The following is a 26,270-nucleotide window of genomic DNA, read 5'->3' on the forward strand; positions in this document are numbered from 1 at the left end:
GGGAATAAAAACAATTTTTGTTCAATGTATGAAGGAGACTCATTTTTTTTTAACCTTTGGCAGGGAGGTTATATTTACACTGGCTGAGGCTATAAACACAACGGCAGTACACTTGCATACCAGACAGTCATCTTTACTGTAGCTATGATATTCTACTAAAAAAATTAAAATTAAAACACAACATTTTTGAAGACAAAATCATTTGCATTGCATTCAGTTATGTTTATTGCCATACTTTTACTCAGTACGCTATTTCATGATAACAACAACGACAACAAGAACCTTTAATGCACTTGCTAATACATATTACTGTTTTTTTCCCCCCTCATGTGCAATATAATGTTCCTCTGCTATGGAACTCTGTTATAATTGCAGTTACTGTCGTACATCTTTGCACATTCCTCGTATTTTGTGTACAGTTTTTGCTTTCCTTCATTCTTATTATTCTATTCTATTTTATTTTAACTATCATTTATTTATCATCAACCACTGCACTGAAAAGAGAGCTGCTACCTTTTTAATCTCATTATACTTTGTACTGTGTACACTGTAAAATGACAATAAAAGGATTCTGATTCTCTCTTATGCTCTTTCTCTTCGTTTGACCAATCACTGATGACCTGAAATTTATGTCACTCCAGCAACTGTCCGTGTTGGTTCAGAAACTGACTCCTATTCCACTATAGGGGCATAACTGCACCATGCTCACTGGCACATCCGCATCCACGTGGAATAAACACCAGGCTTAAGAAGGACACTGAGGCAGGAACAAGTTTACGGAGGAAGACCTGTCGACTGCTCCAGTTCTACCATCCACAGTGACCCTCAACCCCACTGTCAGAACAGAAGCTGGTCCTGAAGTTCACACCCGTAACAGAAAATGTTCCACGTGTGTGTGAATACAGCACAGATCTGCTATATCCACAAGTACTTAAGACACAAACACAGACAGTCGTGTACAGACTGACTGGCTCTTGCTATATTCTCAGTAAATATTAGGGGTGTTGAAAAAAAATCGATTCACATCTGAATCGCGATTCTTATTTATTACAATTCTGAATCGGTCCAAAATGTCCAAGAATCAATTTTTAAAAAGCATTTTATTAAACATTTCCTTGCTTACTCGCTGTGTGTACTGTTTGTCAGGCAACGGCTTCCGTACTACAGCATCTCCGCGAGGGGCGCGGGGGGTCCGGCGTGCTTCAAACATTTGTGAGCTGAAGCTTAGCATGGCGGATGAAGAGCTATTTCAGCCAGCACTGTCTTTGCTGAAGGCAAATGTTTGGGCGCATTTTGGATTTTATTATTTGCTGCATAAGAAGGAGCTTGACATGACTTATGCAGTGTGCAAAATATGCAAAATGAAAGTTAAGTACTTCGGAAACACTTCAAATCCGCAAGTCCACATGCTACGTCATCACCCGGAGCTAAAAGGAGCGGAGCAGCGGTCTCTGCCGACTACTGACCAGCGCTTCACTAAACTGCCAGTCAACTCAGAACGAGCAAAGCAGATAAGTAAATTTACATCTTTAGAATCACTTGATTAACCTTGTAAAGCTGCATTTTCTTAAACATAAACGTTTTTTAAGTAATATAACTATTTCTCAGAGCTCTTTGAATCGAAAATCGATTCTGAATCGAATCGTAAGCCCCAAGAATCGGAATCGAATTGAATCGTGAGTTGCTGTACGATTCACATCCCTAGTAAATATCATACATCACAGACTTAGTGACAAATGGCTTTTACAGAATTATTTAAATGTGCCATCATACAGACTGGAACTAACCTGTTAGTTTATTACTGATTAATCCAGGCTTTCAAAGAATTTCTGTATTCAGCCATTTGAAGTGTATCTGTATGTGGTGAAAGTGTAAAACTTATTGAGAGATTGACGCATCTCAGCAATGACATTTGTGTGTTTGGGAGCTTGGTATCATGGCAATCCCTAGGTGATAAGGAAGACTGTCTCTTGATCGATTCCTGGAAGGGATGGTGGACTTGGACAAAATCTACATCCAGGGTCGACCTAGAGACTCCTTTGCATGAGTTTGTTTAACGTGGGAATGTTGTTGCACAATGACAAACACACTGTCAGACAGACTGACACATGCTGATGGTCTTATTTATTTATTTATTTTTCCTTTATATAGTGCCAAATCACAACAGAGTTGCCTCAAGGCACTTCACACAGGTAAGGTCTAACCTTACCAACCCCCAGAGCAACAGTCGTAAGGAAAAACTCCCTCTGAGGAAGAAACCTCAAGCAGACCAGACTTAAAGGGGTGACCCTCTGCTTGGGCCGTGCTACAAACATAAATTACAGAAACAATTCACAGAACAAGGTCTAGTGGTTAAGGCGTTGGGCTTGAGACCAGAAGATCCTTGGTTCAAATCCCAGCCTGACTGGAAAAACACTAAGGGCCCTAGTTGCTCCCGGTGTGTAGTGAGCGCCTTGTATGGTAGCACCCTCCTTCACCACATGGTGAATGTGAGGCATTATTTGTAAAGCGCTTTGAGCGTCTGATGCAGATGGAAAAGCTCTATATAAATGCAGTCCATTTATCATTTACACAATTCAAAATCTGAGTGCCAAGGCACAGGGTTAAATCTCAGCATTATTCAGGGGTGCATTGTGGGCATCTAATACAGTCAACCTATCACAGCGGCACCTATTATTACCTTTAAACTGGAAACTTGGCACACTTAAAGTGTGCCAAGTTTCCAGTTTAAATTAGCAGTCTACAGCTTCATTTCAAATCATGTTTAGAAAATCAGTGTAAACACATGGTACAAGCTGTAGTTATTCAAGTTTTTTCAATAAGTTATTTTATTTTGTTGTTAAATTTTGTTTTTCTTGTACTATGTGCCATTACATACCATTGAGACATATTTGTAATTCCATATTTCTGTGTGTGTATCATTTGGCGGGAGTTCTTCATGGAAAGCACAGCAGATTAAATTCTAGATCTACTGTTTTGGTTGGGAGTGCTTTCAGAATCATTAGATTAAATGAACACACTTAAATTTAATGAAACTAATAACAGATACTACTCTTACCATACTCTTGAAACAACTTAGTCTAAACGAGATGCTCCTGACCTTCTCCCGGCTCATCTCTCCAACCATGCGGTCTACAGTTCCTGGAACAAGCCACAAGCCACCGAAGTCAGACACTGTTACATGCATTTTGAGGGATTATGGTCTTAACTCCACCACAATATGTCACTTTACACCCTAATGTAACATCTGCTAAAAAGGTGGGTAGAAGCTTCTGTTTTACCATCTAGATTCTCCATCAAACTCTATCAGACTCATTTGTTTAAATTTCACCAGCTCATGAAACAAGAAATATAAGACATTTTATAGTTATGTGTCCACCTTGCAGTTTGTTGTTCGTTGAACATGATACAGAAGCATCATTTTGAGTCCCAACTTCACAAAGCCAAGTTTAAGCTTTCTTCTCACTTTTATGGGAATGTATCCCAGACAGTCACAGTCCACAACGTTGACAAACTGGCATGTGAAGATCATGGTTGCCCATGAATGTGATCTAGCACATGGTTTGATGACATAACATACCAGATTTGCACCATGTGATGTGCAAAAACAACATCGGCACATCTGTAGCACACCTTTACAACCTTGGCATTTTTGGAAATTCCCCATAGATGAGACATGTGCAACAACATTACAGCTCCAAGGAAATGCAAGGGATTGCCAATTTAAGTCAATGTTTGCAGTTGAAAAATAAAGCATAACCTAAAACTGCAGCACAATGGCAGAATATCACTGTTCATCAGGGTCACCCTTTGGACCCTGTAAGGTTTTCCAAGGTAAGGACAAGATTTTCAAACCATAACCTTCCAGATGCATATCCGTGCAAGAGGTAACAGGACTTTACACTTCTACTGTATGAAAATACTCCAACAGCGTCTGTACTGCGTTAAAATGTGTAGAAGGATCAAATCCTGCACTGGGGAACTGTATCCACATCCTGGCAGGAAACACAGAATTCTGGAAGATCTCAGTTCTGCTGCTGTTTCATCCTGCTCGACGTCTACACCACGCAGGTGTCTCCCCAAGAACAAAAGTTACAGGCAATGCAACGTCAACCATCTGGTTTTCATGAATGCTGTGTAAATAAAATGTAACATTATTAATCCATTTTCTAATGGTCACAGGGGAGCTGGAGCCTATCCCAGCGGTCATTAGGCAGAAGGCGGTATACACCATAGACAAGCTGCCAGTTCATCACAGGGCAACAAATAGACAGACAATCTCAATCACACTTTCATTCACACCTACTGTATGGTCAATTCAGTGTCATCATCATTATTATTAATGTTGTTATTATTATAAATATTATGTAATGCCTTCATAAATATTTCACACAAGAAGTAAAACTAAATGTATTGCTCTCTACATCTATCTAAGTGTTATTTATTACTGTAGTACTTACATGCATATGATTATTACAATATCAATGTGCTGTTAATCAATAATAATGTTTATTTGGATATCACTTACAGTGAAAATTTTAAAAGGTCTCTCCATAGTAAGACATAACAAACAAACACATAACAAACATAACAAACACTAAAGCAAGAAAATCAAGTTATAAATAGTTGTACCAAAAACTGTATCAAATTTTTAAAGGTTTATAGTAAATCTACTACAAGCCAGTTTTCCACTGGTTTAGTGGTATTTTCATTCAAACAGTATCTAAACCACATTGTCACATTCTCCATCTCCATTTGAAGTTGTGTCAAGAAGGTCATCCGGTGTAAAAATTGTGCCAAATCAACATGCAGACTGATACCCTGTCCACTGTGACACCCCCGAGTAAAAAAACAAGAACATCCAAAACATACAAATACATACTAAAACATTTACAACATCTTCATTTTAACTGTGGAAATAATGTGCATCAGTTAAAGCACAGTTGAGGCACAACTTCTGCACACGTGCACACATAAAACAGCTGGCGATAAAGACAAAACTGACTGCCTCATTAAAACTATGAGACGTTCCGGCAGAGAAACACTGACATTTTGTGGTATTTGGAGACCGTTGTTGAATGAAAACACTCTACTTGGAGATGATTCCAGAGTTTGTCCTTATTATTCATGTCTGTCCTCTACAGCAGGCTTTCTGCATTTATCAGCTTAGAATCGGTATTGAAATCGAGCATATTTTTAGCCTGTTCCTATAATTCGTAGGATCTAATCTTTTTTCATTACCTTACCTTTTTAAACAATAGCAGCTGTCTTATATTCATGGAACAAAGTGAAAACAAAACGAGTAAAGAACAAATAAGAACATCTGATTTAATGCCCCATTTACACCAGACTGAGACCTATACAAGACCAACAAGATCATGACATTTTGTCAACTCTTGGCTGGTCTCCATTGTGATCTGTTATTTGCGTTTATCCCAAGCTTGCATTGCGACTGCATTGTGCGAGTGAAAAATATATTAATATCCGCAATCATTGATGCAGCTCCATGCAGAGTTAACTGAGTCAACTGTCTATTATGACACACAGGATCAAGTTGAGAGTGGAGCTGAGATGTGAGAATTTATCAAGACTCATTATGAGACCCATGTATCTGTTAACTGGTCGCACAACTTGTGCAACTGTTTTGAACAGTTCAATACACTTGCACACCTGTTGGAGACTGATGGGGAGTGATGGAGAGTGACAGTGACCAAGAGGGATCTTTTTTACGACCATGGAGAAGCCACTGTGACCAGCCTGCAACCCCAGTGGGAGTCAATGAGAGTGACAGCCATTTTTCGGTCACAATTCGGCTGTGGACTCGGTGGAAACAGGGTGTAGGTAAGCAGTAAGAAAACCGTGGTTTGTTTTATACACCTTTTCAACAAACCAGTACAGGTGACAACTAGTGCTTAAGCAATAGTTTTTAAATGACCAATGCCAATGCTGAGTTTCTTCCTCCAACCGACAGCCAACGGGTGTTTTATAACATTTTAAATTTTTATTTAAGAGCGCTGCTGTTTGCATTGTCTGTGTTCAAATCTTACTGTTTTCTGTCAGGTGACTTTCCATCCGGCATTGACCTGTTTTATACCATTTGAAAACACAGATTCCCCCTATTTCATGGCACCTGTATGCATGCAAATTGATACAAGTGGGAGTTCCACACTGACAAGCCCACTTTTCAGAGTAGATCACTGTAATGGTTGACACACAGAGTACAGGCTGAATGGGCGTGTCCCACAGCAATCACAGACCACGGAAATTCAAAACAAGCTGTCTCAGCTCTAAATTTTACTTAACAGTGAATTCACACACTTGCAGAATTGTGGCACTATGAAGACACTGAACATGAAATTACAATCATAGTTTATCTTAAAACATACTGTACATCAAAATCCATTTTGCAGTCCCTTTAAGATGCACCTCACATCTCATCACATAACTCTGTTGGAGTCCCTCTGCATTGCCAGAGGACGAGTGACGTGCAGGTTCATCTATTCTGTGTGAACTTCACCAGCCTGCAGACACAGGTGGCAAACTGAGCATGCCACGTAGATTTATGAGCAAACCTACCACATGTTATACTCATTTGGACGCTCCTTAAAAGATCATTACAGAGGAGACAGACAAAAGCAACTGGTGACCAAAGTGCTGGTTCAGGAAGTAGTGAAACGGATGGAGACCACACTTGTCCCAAACATATCATCTACTATTTGTCAGTCTACCCTGAAAGTTTGCCACTGGTACTTCAAAACTGGGATTCAACAGTTCTCAAACTCTTCAAACAAACTATTTTGTCTGTAATTTTATTGTATCTTGCCACATCACTTGCATACAGTACCTCTATGAAGACTGTTATTCAAACACTTCTGACTGGAAGGGAAGTTAAACATTTAACGCCATCCTCACAGACTAACGGAAACTCTCAGAAGGCACATTCATCAGCAGCTTAGGTATGTGATGACCAACTGTGAAAGTTGCAGCTTTTTCTGAACCATTCTGTCAATAAGACATTCTTCAGCTGACCTACAATTTTAACAGCTTTTTGTAGCATGGAGTCTTTTCTAAACAGGCTTTATATCACAGTGTGAGGCATCAGAGGGATATCTTATAGTAAACTCATACCATTTGATGTCAGATTGATGTGAAATTCACAACATCTCTATAGTCCTATTGTTAGTGGAGATATCATGCTAATCATGTTTGTTGGACTATATTTTTAATGACCTGAACCTTTGATGAATCTGCTCCTAAAGGTAATCATATGGAGACACTCAAGGAATATTCCTGCCAACTTTGATGAAAATCATTAATCCATTACATTAACATTAATCATACTGTGATTCAGTGTCTTGTTGATTATAGTTATATTGGTACATCTGGGTGCACATATTGGTAAATTTAAAAGTAAGAGGAAGCATTACTTCCTCTTACTTTTAAATGCACCCATTATCCAGATACAGTGTAATGTATCAATAACTTTGCTTTCTAAGCCTCTCCTTTATCATGCTTTGTCACACATGTAGTAAAATATATTTCAGATGTGGAATCTTCACCTCAGTTCAATTCGTTATACAGCACCAAGCCATAATATAAGTCACAACCACATAAGTGACAGTGGAAAGGAAAATCTCCCCAAATGTTTGTTGTTGTTTCACTGTAAGAAACCTCGCTCAGATTACAGATTAGTGGGGTGTCATGTCATGACCATTCTAAGGCATGACACAAAACTGACATAATGCACAGTATCATCACAGAAAAACTGCACATGAGGGAACCAAATACGAGGTCTGTTAGAAAAGTATCAGATCTTTTTATTTTTTGCAAAAACCTGATGGATTTGAATCACGTGTGCTTGCATGAGCCAACCTTGAACCTCTGTGCGCATGCGTGAACATTTTCACGCCTGTCGATTGCATCATTTTCTGGTAAGCAGCCTTTGTGTGAGGACATGTGTAGTGCGCTCGGCGGATTTTCATTACAAGGAAAAAGACGGAACGACTGGAGCAGCACCGCATCAAATTTTGCCAGAAACTGGGCGACAGCCAGGTGGAAAACATTTGGATGATTCAGACGGCTTTTGGTGACTTTTCAGTCATGTGACTATCCGAGAAATTGTGGAAGAGGTGGGCATGTCACAGCATGTCCTGTGAGACTTCAACACGGAGGCGCTTTTGCTCCGCTGTCAGCAGTAGCATGAATTTCACAGCCACTCTTTTCATGGCCAAATCTTCTGTCACAGTGGAATGTACCGAAAAAGTGCTGATGTCCACCTCTTCCGCAGTTTCTCGGATAGTCACACGACGGTCCCGCATCACCCCAGTGTTCACTTTGGAAATGATCTGGTCATTTCAGCATGTTGATGGCCGACCGGAGCGTGGCTCGCTCTCCACCGTTGTGCGGACGTCTTTAAACCGGTTGTACCGCTCCTTAATCTGTGTGATGCCCATAGCATTGTCACCGAAAGCCGTCTGAATCTTCTGAATGGTTTCCACCTGGCTGATGCTCAGTTTCTGGCAAAATTTGATGCAGTAGCGCTGCTCCAGTCGTTCCGTCATTTTCCTTGTAATGAAAATCCACCAAGAGCACTGCACATGTCCTCACACAAAGGCTGCTTACCAGCAAATGACGCAATCGACAGGCGTGAAAAAATTCACGCATGCGCACGAAGGTTCAAGGTTTGCTCATGCAAGCACACGTGATTCAAATCCATCAGGTTTTTGCAAAAAAATAAAAAGGTCTGATACTTTTCTAACTTTCATTTCATTTCCATTTATTTGTACAAGGACAGCATACAATTACATTATGCTCATCAAGCAGAGATGTTTGTACCAGATTGTAGCTGCAACAGCTAATTTCCATCTGTAGTCCTTGAGGGTCAGGGGGATACACATAGGGCTATTAAATACATCACAAACAAACCTACAAAATATATAATACTAAATTCATAAAATATATAATATTAAATTCATTCTTACGTCATTCATTTCTACAATACTGTGCCATATCAAAACGTTTAAAACAACCATTCATAATTCATCCCTGTCACTCATAACATGCAGCATCAAAACATCAAAATTGTCAAGACATTCATAAATTCATCTAAACCTCTCAATTACTGTACAATATCAAAACACTTGTAAAAAATATTCACCCTTCATACAGTTCATCTCTCAATTTCTATATAGAATCAGAATACATGTTCAGTGTTACCTTTAGCAGTGCTATATATTTAGTGCCTACATCTTTGGTTTTGAACAAGCCATGATTTTACCTTTACAGAAAATGTCTTAAAGTCTGGTTGTGTTTTTATTTCTTCTGATAATATATTCCACTTCTTTGTGGCTCTGTAAGAAAATGTTGATTGTGCAAAAGCAGTCTTACATTTGGGAATGGTACACTGCCTCCGAGTGGTTGCTCTTGTTACCCTTGTTGTTGTATCAGAGGACATGTGAATGAAGTTCATGAGAGGTGGCGGAGCTTGATTATGAACTATTTTGTATACCATTTGAACCTCATGGAAAAAGATAAAATTTTCAAAGCTGAGCATAGCATATTTGCTCAAAATATGACAATGATGATATTGAATACTTTTTGATCAAGGATTTTAAGAGCCCTTTTATACAGGGACTCCAAAGGTCTTAACGTTGTTAGATTTGCTTGAGCCCAACTTGTTATACAGTAAGTAAAATGAGGTATTATCATTGCAGTTAGAAAGCATTTTGCAGCCTCTGTTGTTAATGTATTTCTTATGCTTTTAAAAGTAAGTAAATTAAATTTCAAAGTGTTTGAGATCTTTTTTATATGCTTCTTAAAACAGAGTTGAATCTAATGTAAGCCCTAAATATTTTAACTCAGTTACATTTTTTATAATTTGATCATTGATAATAATATTTGGATATACTGTTGTTTTATTCTTAATAGTGAAATACATGGCTGCTGTTTTTTCCAAGTTTAATGTTAGACAGGATTCTTGAAGCCAGGTAGAAACTCTTCCCATGGCTATAGTTAATTTGCTCACAACCTCAGTCATATTTGTTCTGTGTGTGTATATTATTGTATCATCTGCGTACATTTGTATGCTCACACTGTCACATATTGAAGGTAAATCATCTATATATAAAGAAAATAATGCCGGACCCAAAATTGACCCTTGTGGTAAACCTATATTGCACAGTTTTATCTCAGATACTACATTATTAATTCTGACACATTGATTTCGCCCTGATAAATAAGATTTTAACCAACTTATTGTGTTTTCTGATAGTTTGAATCTTTGTAATTCTGAATAGAGAAGTTCATGATTTACGGTATCGAACGCTCTGCGTAAGTCTAAGAAAATTGCTCCAACAACTCCTCCTTTGTCTAAATTTGATTTTATGTTTTCCAAGAGATAGCTACAGGCTGTATCTGTAGAATGGTACTTTCTAAAACCAAACTGCATAGGATGTAACAACGCATTTGATTCTAGATGGTCAATTATTTGCCTGGACATTACCTTTTCTATGATTTTGGAAAATATTGGAAGAATGCTAATCGGTCTATAATTTTCCATTTCTTGTTTATTACCATATTTGTGTATAGGAATTATTTCTGCAATTTTTATTTTATCTGGAAAAGAATTTTGTTCAATTGAAAGATTCGTTAACCTTGTTAGTGGTTAGTCATAATTTCTTTTAATGAGCGCAGAGTCTATTCCATAGATGTCTTTGCTTTTTGAATTTGTCAGAGAAACCAAAAATTTTTTTTACCTGAAATTCATTAGTTAAGCATAGGTTCAATTTTGGGTTATCTGTTATTAGTCTTTTTTTGGGGGATACACTGGAGTGAATTTTTGGCTAAGTTCATATATAGAATTGATAAAATATGTGTTAAAATTATTTGCAATACTTACGCTATCATTAAAAATTTCATTACAACATTTAATTTGTGTAATTTCACATTTTTGATGATCTTTGCCCATCAATTTATTTAGTGTTTCCCATAAGGCTTTATTATTGCCTTTTGCTTCTTTTATTTTATTTAGAAAAAAATTCGCTTTAGCTTTCCTGAGTTCTGATGTTACTTTGTTCCTCATCCCTTTAAATACTATGTGATCTGTATTCCGGCCTGATTTTAAAAACATTTTTAACGCCATCTCTCTAATTTTCATCATTTGCCTCAAGGTCTCATTTAACCAGGGTATATTTTGCTTTTTATCTTTTATTGGTACTGTCTTCCTGTATCTAGACAATATGTCTTGGATTGTACTTATTATTTGATTTGCCACGTCTTCACAATCGGGTCCTACAATTTTTCCATCCCAGTTAATCAGCCCAAGATCATTTTCCAAAGGTTCTAAGTTTCTTTTTGGAATAATATCTACACATTTTACCTTTATTTCTCTATTTTGATTTTTAGTCCTAAATCGGGATAATTTACATGCAACTAATGTAAGATTGTGGTCAGACATTCCAGTTATTAAATTGTATTATTTTAGAGATACGGTCTACTTTATTACTAAGAATTAAATCCAGTAACGTTTGTGATTTATTGGTGATTCGGGTAGGCTTATTGATTAACTGTGACAGTTGATATTTAATGCATGTCACTCAATTTCTTTCTTGTTTTTTTGTCCATACAATTTAAGTTGAAATCCCCCAAAAGGATAATTTCTTTTGCACTATAAATTTTTAACAATTGACCCAGGTCATCATAGAAATCTTCCTTAGCGGACGGTGGTCTGTAGAGGACAAATACAAGAAAAGACATTTCAGGTGATAATGTAAATTTTACACCAATACACTCTAAATTGTTGTTGGGTAAGTCCAGTTGTTCACATTGCAAATATTCTTTGACATATATCATAACCCCTCCACCTTTGCAATTTAATCTATCATTTCTATATATTTTGTATCCAGGTACTATTATGTGACTTAAGGGGGGTTTTAACCAGGTCTCCGAGAGACACAGATAGTCTAAATTTGAGTCCGACAGAAGATGTGGAAGCTGTTCCGCTTTTGAAAATATGCTTCTAATATTTATGTGCCCCCCAAATATGCCCTTTGGTTTTTACTTTCGATCCCATAAAACCCTGGCATGATTAACAGTTTGAAATAACTTTGTTGCTTTCTGTTTTGTAGTCGCTATATGCATATTTTTAACGTCCTGATTTATTTTCTTACTGATGTGAATCGGTGTATGCAATCTAACAGACCTCGTATAACTCTTAGTTAACAACAACATGAAAGTGTACAGACAACAAAGAGGTGTAGATCAGATTTCCACAGATATAGACTGTGTAGAGTTCAGACTAATTTATGGTCCATTTATATACATAAATCTACTGATATATTTCAAATGGTGAAACCATAACTGCCCTCATACTGCCATACATCCTTTAAGTGGGCACAGAAGTGAAGCAAAACATACACTAGAGGGAAGTGCGGACCCCGTTTAAAGTCGAAGAAGAGATAATAATGTATCTAAACCAAAAGAAACAAAAGCAGAGACAGAGGTGTAGACGGAGGAGGTCCATGCGGCCAATTTGTCAAAATTATGTCTATATATATAAAATGCTCATTAAAATATTACATTATTTAACTGTCTTCACTATGTCCTTTTGCCAAGAGTTGTGTCTTGCTATGGCTTTCACAACACTGCCTCAATGATTTCTTGTGGTATTGTTCTGTTGCATCTGTATCTGAAAGCTCTCAGAAAAATGGACACAAATACAGATGGCATGAACCCAGAGTGTGGACAGAATGCAGCATATTTAACACAGAGGGGGGAAAAAAAAAAGAGATTTTAGAATGTATCTCAGTCAATAAGATGGCAAACGTCTCAAAGCCCATCCTTGCCCAGCTGGACCTACCATATTTACTCTAATAAATGCATTGGGGGTGTGCAATTTTCATGAAGGGGGCGTTTATTGACTATAGTTTGCCTGCGCGTCCATGCATACATGCTGTACACAGCGCGGCTTTACGCTATACAATGTACATGCGTACTACAACCCCAATTCCAATGAAGTTGGGATGTTGTGTGAAATATAAATAAAAACAGAGTACAATGATTTGCAAATCCTCTTCAACCTAAATTCAATTGAATACACCACAAAGACAAGATCGTTAATGTTCAAACTGATAAACTTTATTGTTTTTGTGCAAATATTTGCTCATTTTGAAATGGATGCCTGCAACAGGTTTCAAAAAAGCTGGCACAGTGGTATGTTTACCATTGTGTTACATCACCTTTCCTTCTAACAACACTCAATAAGCATTTGGGGACTGAGGACACTAACTGTTGAAGCTTTGTAGATTGAATTCTTTCCCATTCTTGCTTGATGTACGACTTCAGTTGTTCAACAGTCCAGGGTCTCTGTTGTCATATTTTGCGCTTCATAATGTGCCACACATTTTCAATGGGCGACAGGTCTGGACTACAGGCAGGCCAGTCTAGTACCCGCACTCTTTTACTTTACCAGGTATACCTGTGGAATGTTCCAAATAGGTGTTCACTGAGCATTCATCAACTTTCCCAGTCTTTTGTTGCCCCTGTTCCAGCTTTTTTGAAACGTGTTGCAGGCATCGATTTCAACATGAGCAAATATTTGCACAAAAACAATAAAGTCTATCAGTTTGAACATTAAATATCTTGTCTTTGTGGTGTATTCAATTGAATTTAGGTTGAAGAGGATTTGCAAATCATTGTACTCTGTTTTTATTTATATTTCACACAACATCCCAACTTCATTGGAATTGGGGTTGTACATGCAAGAGAAGCAGCGCAGACTCCATCCATCCATCCATCCATCCATTTTCTTCCGCTTTATCCGAAGTCGGGTCGCGGGGGCAGCAGCTCAAGCAAAGCCGCCCAGACCTCCCGATCCACACACACCTCCTCCAGCTCCTCCGGGGGAACCCCAAGGCGTTCCCAAGCCAGCCGAGAGATGCAGTCCCTCCAGCGTATCCTGGGTCTTCCCTGGGGCCTCCTCCCAGTGGGACGTGCCCGGAACACCTGTCCAGCGAGGCGTCCAGGGGGCATCCGGAAAAGATGCCCGAGCCACCTCAACTGACTCCTTTCGACGTGGAGGAGCAGCAGCTCGACTCCGAGCTCCTCCTGAGTGACCGAGCTCCTCACCCTATCTCTAAGGGAGCGCCCAGCCACCCTGCGGAGGAAACTCATCTTGGCCGCTTGTACTCGCAATCTCGTTCTTTCGGTCTTGAGCCAAATCTCATGACCATAGGTGAGGGTCGGAATGTAGATCGATCGGTAAATCGAGAGCTTTGCCCCCCTACTCAGCTCTCTCTTCACCACGACGGTCCGAGACAGCGACCGCATCACTGCAGATGCTGCACGATCCGTCTATCGATCTCACGCTCCATCCGTCCCTCACTCGTGAACAATACCCCGAGATACTTAAACTCCTCCACTTGAGGCAAGGACACTCCACCGACCTGAAGAGGGCAAAGCACCTTTTTCCGGTTGAGAACCATGGCCTCGGATTTGGAGGTGCTGATCTTCATCCCGGACGCTTCACACTCGGCTGCGGCTGCAGCGCAGACTCAAAATTAATATTCTTCTGCATGCAGTAGCTGATACACAATTATATAAAATAACTGCACAAACGTTTTTACTTGGCAGCCTTCAAGCTAAAACTTGTGAAAGAAGTCGAAAAGAAGCAGAAGCACCACGCAGCTTGGATTTTCCTAGTCGATAGGAAACGCACCTGGGAGTGGTGTAGGAACAAGGATAAGCTTGTAACCCTGGTGAAAACAGCAAAATGGCTGCCTGCTTGGTGGAGGGGAGCAAGTGGCATTTGTGTGACAGTGAAGGGCCTGAAATATGAGGCACTGCGGCTGCAATAACATGGAAACCAGAACAGAGTTGATAAGATTTTGTGGAATGAGGTAGGACTATTTAATTTTACTCTGTTGTCTCAGGAATTCACAATTTCACTACATGCAATGCCACAAAAAAAAAAAATCAACGGGTGGTGGGGGCTTCTATTAGAGAGTGTTTATTAGAGTAAAAATAGTATTTCAAAATGTTTGCCACCTATCAAAGTGACCTCCTTTGTTCCAAATAGCTCCCCTGTAGTTTGTATGTATTATGATGTAGGATCACAGTGAATTAGGTAAGAGATAAATGATTGGCATTAAAGTGACCTCTCAGTTCCAAAAACCTTCCTATCTAGTCACTGTTTATGTTGATGGAGGAAGCCAAAGCTGATCTCCATTCTGTTGCCAAGTCACTGGGTTTGCCTGCTTTTAAATTTATATTAAAATTCTTAAATGTTGGTATTGTTTAACTGTTGGGAATTTCTAGAACTGATGTTTAGGTGGTTACCAACTTCAGTAGTGAAGGGAATCAAGAAATGGTTCCTGTTGAGAGCTGGTTATGATTTTTTCAATACATCAGAATCATATCCCCCAGACATTAGCAACTCCTGTCATCAGTGCCTCCATGTTTTTCTCACAGTTTGGTGTTGCAAAAGCCCTTAGTGTGATGTCATGAAACCAGAAAGTTGATCAGGATTTGAAAGGGGAATTGATAAAGAACTTGAATAATAATCAAAACTGATAATGGCATTGACATTGATAAAATCACATCAATTCTTTTTCAATGCTTTTATGTGAAGCCCAACTAATAAATGTTAATAGCAGCAAAGTGACATATTGCAAACAAAATTAACATTCACATTTTTCAGTTCCACAATGAAAGGATTTAAATTCCCTGACTGAACTTCTTCAGATGCTGCTCATGCTTTGATTTGATTGGTCCTACAGCCTAAAGTTAAGCATACCAGCAAAAAAAAAAAAAAAAAAAAAATTCCAACATTTAAGATGTTTTCATAACAAAACTAAAAGCAAGAAAATCCCAAACAAACTACATTAGTGTAAATGTGTAAACCACAGTTCTTTCTTTCATTGAAAAAAGAAGCACAAATGTAGAGCACAAATGTATTATTGAAGCTGTGAGCTCGTCGACCCTCCACGCCTGTCACAACCTTATAGGGGTGCCGTCACAGTGTTGGCATTCATCGTAAAAGACAACTGGCGGTCCATCTTCAAACAAGTCAAAACAGAAACACAGGGAGAAGACGGGACAGATAGATGCACACCCGTTCTCACGCTGGCCACCCGCTGAACTCATAATAGGTTTTACCCATCATAAATACCACACAGCAAAAAGATAACCTCGTCAACATGCCACCCTACGTCAGATAGGACAAAAACAAAAGACACTAAAATGTGCATCTGCATCTTCAGGACTTGAAGAATACATATTTGTGTCACTGTACGTATATTAGAAGTAAATGTTATAAAGGCCCAAAGATAAAGTCCACTCCATCACAGGTTACTCCCCCAGTCTATTTCCAGTTGGGTGGACTGGACGATGCTGACGCAGTGTCTTATTGCTCAAGGACACAGGCCAAGAACTGAACTCAGGTCTACATGCTGGTAGCGCACCTCCTCATCCCACAGAGCTACCTGCTCTACATTGTAGTTTAATTAATCAGTGAGTCTTGATATGTGTTTTAGAGATGACTGCAGCGGAACAACACACAGCAGAGACTCATATCCAGGGCAGTACTCACCATCAGCGCCACGGCCCAGCGATGCCAGCCCGGCCAAAAAGAGAACACACCGCCAGGCCCACTCCTGAGGCAGCCGCCTCACCATCACGCCAGCTCCAGTCCAGCTGCCCACCTCCTTCAAATCCCCAATGAGCACGCCCGTCCAAGGGGCAAAGTTGTGAGGTCGCGTGTTATATCCCTTGTGGAGCAGTACCAGCTGTCTTTCTGTGTCTGAGTGACTGCCCGTCCCCCGTGCGCCTGATCGCTGCACTCTCAGCAACTTCCCACAGCATACAGCCACCCCTCAGCCTCCGGCGCTACTCCACACTGACAGCCTAGGAGAGACAGAGGCAGAAAGAGACAGCAGAAGGGGTGAGGAGGGATGTTGCTCTCTCACTGTGCTATTTGTCCAGCCCTTTCTGGGGACGTTTTTCATACAGAGGGAACAGCTGAGTTTCTGGATGCACACACAGGCATTTCTTACAGATTCTCACATCACTCATATAGAGAAAGAGGAGAATAGATAAAGACAACGGAGGGTGAGGCAGAACTGTGGGTGGGAATGGGGGACGAATGCGGCGTGAAAGGCTGCAGTGAAAGCCTTATGAACAATTGCCACAGACACATAATCACGCAACATGCCAAGAAGATGCAGAAACTAAGATCAGAGCAGAATCAATCAATCAATCAATTTTATTTATATAGCGCCAAATCACAACAAACAGTTGCCCCAAGGCGCTTTATATTGTAAGGCAAGGCCATACAATAATTACGTAAAAACCCCAACGGTCAAAACGACCCACTGTGAGCAAGCACTTGGCGACAGTGGGAAGGAAAAACTCCCTTTTAACAGGAAGAAACCTCCAGCAGAACCAGGCTCAGGGAGGGGCAGTCTTCTGCTGGGACTGGTTGGGGCTGAGGGAGAGAACCAGGAAAAAGACATGCTGTGGAGGGGAGCAGAGATCAATCACTAATGATTAAATGCAGAGTGGTGCATACAGAGCAAAAAGAGAAAGAAACACTCAGTGCATCATGGGAACCCCCCAGCAGTCTAAGTCTATAGCAGCATAACTAAGGGATGGTTCAGGGTCACCTGATCCAGCCCTAACTATAAGCTTTAGCAAAAAGGAAAGTTTTAGTAGAGAGGGTGTCTGTCTCCCTGATCTGAATTGGGAGCTGGTTCCACAGGAGAGGAGCCTGAAAGCTGAAGGCTCTGCCTCCCATTCTACTCTTACAAACCCTAGGAACTACAAGTAAGCCTGCAGTCTGAGAGCGAAGCGCTATATTGGGGTGATATGGTACTATGAGGTCCCTAAGATAAGATGGGACCTGATTATTCAAAACCTTATAAGTAATAAGAAGAATTTTAAATTCTATTCTAGAATTAACAGGAAGCCAATGAAGAGAGGCCAATATGGGTGAGATATGCTCTCTCCTTCTAGTCCCCATCAGTACTCTAGCTGCAGCATTTTGAATTAACTGAAGGCTTTTCAGGGAACTTTTAGGACAACCTGATAATAATGAATTACAATAGTCCAGCCTAGAGGAAATAAATGCATGAATTAGTTTTTCAGCATCACTCTGAGACAAGACCTTTCTAATTTTAGAGATATTGCGTAAATGCAAAAAAGCAGTCCTACATATTTGTTTAATATGCACATTGAATGACATATCCTGATCAAAAATGACTCCAAGATTTCTCACAGTATTACTAGAGGTCAGGGTAATGCCATCCAGAGTAAGGATCTGGTTAGACACCATGTTTCTAAGATTTGTGGGGCCAAGTACAATAACTTCAGTTTTATCTGAGTTTAAAAGCAGGAAATTAGAGGTCATCCGTGTCTTTATGTCTGTAAGACAATCCTGCAGTTTAGCTAATTGGTGTGTGTCCTCTGGCTTCATGGATAGATAAAGCTGGGTATCATCTGCGTAACAATGAAAATTTAAGCAATGCCGTCTAATAATACTGCCTAAGGGAAGCATGTATAAAGTGAATAAAATTGGTCCTAGCACAGAACCTTGTGGAACTCCATAATTAACCTTAGTCTGTGAAGAAGATTCCCCATTTACATGAACAAATTGTAATCTATTAGATAAATATGATTCAAACCACCGCAGCGCAGTGCCTTTAATACCTATGGCATGCTCTAATCTCTGTAATAAAATTTTATGGTCAACAGTATCAAAAGCAGCACTGAGGTCTAACAGAACAAGCACAGAGATGAGTCCACTGTCTGAGGCCATAAGATCATTTGTAACCTTCACTAATGCTGTTTCTGTACTATGATGAATTCTAAAACCTGACTGAAACTCTTCAAATAGACCATTCCTCTGCAGATGATCAGTTAGCTGTTTTACAACTACCCTTTCAAGAATTTTTGAGAGAAAAGGAAGGTTGGAGATTGGCCTATAATTAGCTAAGATAGCTGGGTCAAGTGATGGCTTTTTAAGTAATGGTTTAATTACTGCCACCTTAAAAGCCTGTGGTACATAGCCAACTAATAAAGATAGATTGATCATATTTAAGATCGAAGCATTAAATAATGGTAGGGCTTCCTTGAGCAGCCTGGTAGGAATGGGGTCTAATAGACATGTTGATGGTTTGGATGAAGTGACTAATGAAAATAACTCAGACAGAACAATCGGAGAGAAAGAGTCTAACCAAATACCGGCATCACTGAAAGCAGCCAAAGATAACGATACGTCTTTGGGATAAACCCAGACAGATGTGCATGTGTCACTGTAACAATGTAAAGAGCAAGTGTTACCGCTGGTGCAGCCAGTCTGGTTCTAGGTCCCGTGTGTTCTACATTCAGAGATACCCGTCTGCACACCATCCTTACATCACGTGGTTATCTGAGTTTCTCATGTGTTTATAGTTACTCAAACAAGAGTGGCCATTCTTCTCTGATCCCTGCCATCAACAAGGCATTTTCACCAAGAGAACCACCGTCACTGGATGCAAAGACCCCCCCTCCCCACTCCCACACCAGAAGATCTAGATTCAGGGTGGGGGGGTTGTGACTTGGCTGGTGCCACTAGTAGGGTGGACTGGAATGATGCAGATTAAGTGCAGATTAAGTGTCCAAGAACACAGAGAGGCAGTGAGAAGCACATAGCTGGAGTCAAACGCTGGTGTCGCAGACCGAATGGTCCGCCCCTAAAAATCGGTCCGCCTTTTGCATCTGCGCATGAGTCATTTTGGACCACAGCAGTACGTCTGAGATGGAGTCTCTTCACCCAAGGTGATCACATGGATTAAAAGGATTATTAACCATGAGATGATAAAGGTAAAACCTGTTAAATCATTCTAAAGTCAGTTTTAAGCAGAAACAAGGCTGTTTTAAGCGGAAACTCGACAAATTTCCGTGGCGCTTGAAATGACTGACGGGCAGTGAACGCATCAGATAGCAGCTCATTTAGCCGCGGTACTCTGATTGCTTCCGCCGCATTTTAGGATGAAATAATGCTGAATTTACGTGGAAATGATTCTTCTACTAAAGCTTCAGATATCTGCTGCTGAGACAGATGATGAATGGAGTGTAGTTTGAAGCAGAAACAAGGTAATAATCGCGTCATCAGGGGGACCGATTTTTAGGGGGACCATTCGGTCGGCGACACCGGTCTATATATTGGAACTCCAACTCCTTGCCCACAGAGCCGCCTGCTCTGCATCATGCCAGAAATACAGATGTAACACGAAGAAACGTCCATCCATGGAAGCTTCACCATTATTTTGTCTTTAATATAGAAAATGGGAACATCATCACAGACTGATTTACCTCTTGGTTGTGTCTCATTAAAAGCCATCTTCATGACATTTATTTGGTCTTGTCTTTACATGTATATTGCATTCAACAATCCAAAAAAATAATCAAATTACCAAACTGAAACTTGGGATATTTGAGTTTGCTTGCAGAATCTTTTTTCTTTTTTTTTTTGCAGGTTGTATGCAACTTTACAGGAATGCAGCTTTAAAGCAGCCCGCCAAACCCTGCACCACACCGTGTAACACTGACAAAGGCACCATTGTCCTGTGATGGCTACTGAAGCCTTTAAAGGATCCCACTGGTTCCTGCTGCTAAAACAATACCCAGCGCCTACTGCAAACACCTCTGTATGCACAGTGCTACTGTTTCTCCTTAATCTGCCTCCCCTCAACCCATGCATCCACCTTCAGAGGAGAACCAATCGTCATCGTCACTCCCTGATCCTATGCTGCAGGGAGTGACAAGGTCAAAGCCTTGACACCAAACATTGCGGCGATCACTATGAAAAGCAACAATGGTGGAATGACGTGACGTGTACTCCGATTGTAGATGCAGACTCAAGTGTTAGGCGAAAGGCAAACAGCAGGGATTTATCCCAAATCGACAGTCTGGTTTTAAAGTTCACACACAGGCTGAATTGTGTTCACTACGTCATGTTAGTGTGTGAATGGGACTAAAACACAAACACGTCCAGAGTTACAGCTGGGATCAAGCTGGCACACATCAGATAATTAGCAGTGATTAGGGCGCACACCTCCAAGCACAGCCACGTTTTGCAACTTTACACTAATCCAACACAAGCAGGTGCAGACAATACAGGGGGAAAACAAAACAAAACAACTACAATGGAGACGCATTTCATTGTTGAATGGTTTATTTGAGTTACAAATTATGAGGATGAGTTGGGCTGTTAGATTACATTCAGTCAACTACATACAGCATCCACTCAGATCATAAATAACCTCGTTTAAACAATCATTATAGGTAACATCCCTCCGTAAACACTGGGGGGCGCACAGCAAATCTAAAAGTTACCTTCGACAACAACTCATCTGCTGAAAGGTTAACTGTGACAACAACAAACTGAGAAAACGCTAAAACATTTAGGTGAAGCTATCGCTACCTGCTGACTTTTCTTATATGAATTTAGCTTGATTTTTTATTTGTTTTTGTTTTTTTGGGGGGGGGGCTTCAATATGTTGTAGTGTAAGCATGGAGGTTCCCATCCAAATTAAGCCTGCCAAGATCAAATGACAATCAAGATGTACATTAATAATTAAATAAACAAATTAAATCAAATGTATCTGTCTTCTCCATTACTGTGCTTGTGATGGATAGTAATAATCTGGCCTGGACAAAAATGTCATGAGTGAATGAAAGGCAGTGAAAATCATCACAATCATCATGGTTACAGTGGCCTTCTCTGTTCACACAATGTTATGAGGTAATGTCCTCCATGAGGATACCATCTTGTGTTTGAGGCACACACGCTACCATTAGCTTACTTCATTGTATGTTTACCCTACCAAACAATTATGTGGCAACGTAGTGTATGAAACAGACTTTCTTCCTGATTACAATCAACTGTGCAGGAAGCACTGCATGAATTCCATTATTTCCATTATGCATGTGCATTGTCTCTGCACACTAGCGCGCTCTGTTTCGTTTGTGACAGGCTGAGTTCAGCGGGTTTAAATTGAGCCAGCGCAAATGGGGCTTAAGAAGCAATTTGCTTGATGGGAGGCATATTGATTCCAAATGGTCAGCAAAAGCTGAGAAACATCTTGGTGGCCTTAAAGCAGGAATGTAAGACAGCCTGACAGCAAATGGGCTTCTCTGCCCCACACCTGTCCCCTCTTTGGGTGGGAATAACAGCTCCTAGAAGACACTTCTCTCCTCTGGTGCTTCACTAGCCCTATAGCTGTCAGTCCACATTTGCTCAGCGCTGCTTTACATGTGATAAGTCAGTCTATTCTGCAGCGAAGGAGCATGGGGAGCAATGTGAATGGGTCAGTGCACCTCACACACCCTTCTGCGCTTCATCAAACACTCAGCGTGGAGCCATCCTGTATTCTCAGACAGCCCACTCAGCCCACAGAGACGGGGGTGGGGGTCCAGAAAAGTGAGGAGCTCTGCAGGTGGGGGTCACACCATCAAATAAAGCAGTTTAAAGTGGGGCAGACTGGGTGGAAGATTTTTTTCAGTAAAATAACTGCTCAGCTTCCATGTTTTTCCTCCTCTGGCTCTTAGTTAATGTTAAACTGTAAAACTTATCTGTCGTCGCATTCGTAGCTTTCAGATGACTAACAATGCAGTACAAATCATACCGTCAGCACCTCTCTTGCCTCGAGCAACAATGTTTGCTGCAACAGCAGTGAATAAACCCAAAGCGTCCAAGCACAAGAAAGTAATTGCAACGTGCACGGACATTTGAATGATCTACAATGTAAAAATGCATCACACAAATGTTTCTTCAGTCAGATTAACCACACACACACCACAACTCCTCAGTTCTATCAATTTCACAGAAAAACTCACTCATCTACTTTCCAGCAAAAATGGCAGATGCAAAAGCTTCAACGCAAAGAGGCCTTTCCACTAGAAGACTAATTTATAATCCAGATGTGACCACATTCGCACATCTGGGTCTCAGATTTAGTGACATTTGCTGCTTGATTATCTTCACTGCCAATCTGACACGACTAAATTATACTTAAAATTAAATGAGAATTTCCTCTTACTGTGTATTGACCACAAGCTAAAATGTCTGTTAAAAGAACACAACATACTTTTCAAGGGGTTCATGTTGTGGAGAAGAATGCTGCTATGCAGACAATTTTTTCACCCCAAGTCAAAAATTGGGAATATCCTGATTACTGTGTATTGTACCCAATTACATGATTTTTCACCTACTTTAACACAAGATTAACACTGATCTGCACCAATTAAATCAGATTTGTCACATGTTTTGGGATCATGATTTATGTTGATGTCACAAGTTTTTAAACATTTTTACAACTTTGCTGATTGCGCTGTGTCTTCCAATGCCACTTTTGCCACCAATTATATCCAATTTCAGGCCCTGATTGGGTACCTACTTTTGTTGTTGTTCTTTGCCAAAATCCTAGACAATGAATTATCAATAACCAGTAAAGGGGGACCAGCCTCAGATGTAAACTGCAAAAAATATCTGTGCAGTCAGCTGCCTTGAGTCTTCATTTTCTCAAAGTTTTTTTCTTCACAGTGGGGACATAATATAAACCTGCATATTGAGACCGCAGGTCACAACAAGGCACATAAGGCTCTGTAGTATCTGTCAGAGTTGTGTGCACAACCATTTCAAGTCCTATAACTTTTCCTGGGGGATCCCAAGGCCTTCCGAAGCCACCTGGGAAATATAATCTCTCCAGCTTGTCCTAGATCTTCGCCAGGTCCTCATCCTGATTGGACGTGCCTGGAAGACCTCAAAAGGGAGATGACCAGGGGCCATCCTCACAACGGGGCATCCCACCAGGTGCCCGAACCACCTTAACTGACTCATTTCAATGTGAAGAAGCAGCGGCTCTACTCTGAATCTCTCTCAGACAGTCGAGCTTCTCACCTTGTCCAGGAGTGTAAGCTCAGCTACCCGATGCTGCCCCAATCCTTCTGTTGATCTCAACTCCAGATTATCCCCACTCGTGAAAAAGACCCTGAAATACTTAACCTCTTAAACCATAGAGTCCCCAAATTTGGGGACTTGCCCTGTTTTGGAACATTTGAACACTCATAACTAACCAATGCTGACACCAACACACACTTATTATACATCAAAATTTCAAGCAAAGTCACCTCTACAAAAGTATCCACTTCAATCACATATCAACTAACCACAGGTGAAACGCCAAGCAAATAAAGACATAAATCAGAAATCATTTTTTGGGAAAAAAAAAAATCATTATTTACTTTCAATTTTTTTGCATCCACAACATCCCCTAGGACCTGTCTTTTAGCTGATCCAAACTTTTGCATTTTTGACCTTGTACAAGCTAAGAAATAAATCATAATGTATGGGTATGTGATTTTGGTGAAATAAGCTCTAGGGCTTAAGGGGTTAAACGCCTCCACCTGGGACAGTAACTCTCCCCGACCCGGATGGGACAATCCACTGTTTTCCAAGCGAGGACCATAGTGTCAGAATTGGAGGTGCTGATTCTCATCCTAGTCGCTTCACACTCAGTCTCAAACCTGGTCAGTGCACATTGGAGGATACTGCCTGATGAAGTCAACAGAAGCACATCATCTGCAAAAAGCAGAGATGCAGCACGCAGTCACCAAACTGGACACCCTCCGGTCCCTGACTGCACCTTGAAATCCTGTCCATGAATATCACAAACAGGATTGGTGACAAGGGGCAGCCCCGGCAGAGTCCAATACCCACCGGAAACAGGTCTGTTGCAATGCAGAGAATGCAGTAGATTTTAGTAAATATTTAAAATTTAACAAAATGTTGCATGTGTAACAGTGACCATTCTGTTTTTATGTTTCATGTTCTTTCTTTTGTTAGAGCTGAGACTGTTGTTGGGGCATTTTGCAGACTCTGTGTCCTTGAATTGTGCCTGTAAACAGTTAGAAATCTTCTAATGCCACTTCATTACCCAAGACCATCAAATATGGCCATCGGATATTGTGTCCGTCTGTCTGTGCTCAGCATAAATCCAGTCCTATTACTGCCAGAGTCTTCAAACTCACAGGGAACATTCTTGGGACACAGACCTTGGAACAGGTCAAAGATGGCTCACCTTGACCTATTTTAAGAGGTTAAAATGTCACATTTTGTTTCATTTTTTGTTTTGTGTGGCAGAGGTGACAACTAATCAGAGTAGAGCGGCACTGTGACGTCAGTGGCAGGCCTCTCTAAAAAATGCTTCATTTATGTGTTTATATAACATGTTTCCAGTGTTGCCAACTTGGTGACTTTCTCGCTAAATGTGGCAGCTTTCCAAACCCTCTTAACGATTTTTTTTCTCAAAAGCTACTAGCGACAAATCTAGCTACTTTTCCTGGAGTCATTCGCCTCGTAGAATGGTGTGTTCCATCTTTCACCTCATGAAATATTCATACCACTGAACTCATAAACATTCATTATTTGTATATTAAATGACATTTTGTGGATGTCAGCATGCATGGTAACTTCTGCTCCCATCAAAAGCTCATAAACCTAAATATTGTTTATGATTGATTGATTGATAGAGGGGCTTTATTGAACATGTACAAATTGTAAGTAAGACAATGTTAATATTGGATGTTAATAATTAATGTAAATAATTATACACACACACACACACACACACACACACACACACACACACAGGGATACCAATATTTTTTATTATTTTTTGTTTGTGTTTAATAATCTGTCACTATTTCATCACAAGTTTCTTTTGAATCAGAGTTCTTGCAGCTGTGTTACAATGCACCATGAAAATGAGCCGTGCTCGTTTTAATTTCAGAAAAAGGGCTTTCAGAGAGTCACAATACACCCTGCATCGCACAGCAAGAGGACCGGGATGAAAAATCACTGCTAACCTGTGAAACAAAACGCCGTGGCAGAACACTGATGATGAAATTACTCACGGCAGAGACGGAATGCGTATCATGAGTGATGTTCCTCCCTGGGCTTACATGACCCCCGGCTCTGTGAAATTAGGAGGATTTTCAGCAGCTTAATGTTAAAAGTGCTGTGACAGAACCCTGTAACGCAGTTTATTACCGTAGCAACACAGCTGTCTGTCCCAAATGGTCCAATCAGGATACAATTTTATCCTCCAGCCAAACAAACACTTGATTCCACTATTCAATGTGAGAAACATCTGTATCATGAACATTAACTGTTATTGTTACAAATACGCTATAATTTACACAATGAATTGATAAGAAATACAGCTCACAAAGTC

General features: G+C 40.3%; 1 protein-coding gene across 1 annotated transcript in view; it reads right to left on the minus strand.

Annotated features, from left to right (window-relative positions):
- Nucleotides 1–26,270, minus strand: part of bmpr1bb (bone morphogenetic protein receptor, type IBb) — a 132,358-nt gene that overhangs the window by 24,188 nt on the left and 81,900 nt on the right. The window contains exon 3 of the mRNA XM_034192499.1: nt 16,586–16,899. Coding sequence (XP_034048390.1) covers nt 16,586–16,670 — 85 coding nt within the window. The 5' untranslated portion in view covers nt 16,671–16,899. The remainder of the gene's footprint in view (nt 1–16,585; nt 16,900–26,270) is intronic.

This window comes from Thalassophryne amazonica, chromosome 17 (assembly GCF_902500255.1).
Source record: "Thalassophryne amazonica chromosome 17, fThaAma1.1, whole genome shotgun sequence".
Classification (NCBI taxonomy): domain Eukaryota; kingdom Metazoa; phylum Chordata; class Actinopteri; order Batrachoidiformes; family Batrachoididae; genus Thalassophryne; species Thalassophryne amazonica.